A 227-nucleotide genomic window follows, 5' to 3' on the forward strand; every position below is an offset into this window, starting at 1 on the left:
CAGTAAGCACCAAGACTGCTCCTCCACTACGCTGAAGTCTGTGGAGACACCGTCTGACGCTCGAAACTGAAGAGCCACAGCACAAGGGTGAGCTGAAGAACTACCACGGGGGCGACATGGGGCCGCGGCACGCTGCACCCACAGCTCTTACTTTGTCTCCGAGGGCTTCTCGCTCTTTTCTCCGCTTCTTCTTGGCGGCGAGTTTCTCCTACCGGGAGACGAGAAGC

The 227-nt window shown here is 58.6% G+C and overlaps 1 protein-coding gene across 1 annotated transcript in view; it reads right to left on the minus strand.

Annotated features, from left to right (window-relative positions):
• Positions 1 to 205, minus strand: part of RPF1 (ribosome production factor 1 homolog (S. cerevisiae)) — a gene marked incomplete at its 5' end in the record, with an annotated part of 5,535 nt that extends 5,330 nt beyond the window's left edge. Inside the window, one exon of the mRNA XM_010020218.1 lies at positions 152 to 205. Coding sequence (XP_010018520.1) covers positions 152 to 205 — 54 coding nt within the window. The remainder of the gene's footprint in view (positions 1 to 151) is intronic.
• Between the last annotated feature and the right edge of the window lie 22 nt (positions 206 to 227).

This window comes from Nestor notabilis, unplaced genomic scaffold, assembly GCF_000696875.1.
Source record: "Nestor notabilis isolate BGI_N333 unplaced genomic scaffold, ASM69687v1 scaffold30708, whole genome shotgun sequence".
In the NCBI taxonomy this organism is placed as follows: Eukaryota; Metazoa; Chordata; class Aves; order Psittaciformes; family Psittacidae; genus Nestor; species Nestor notabilis.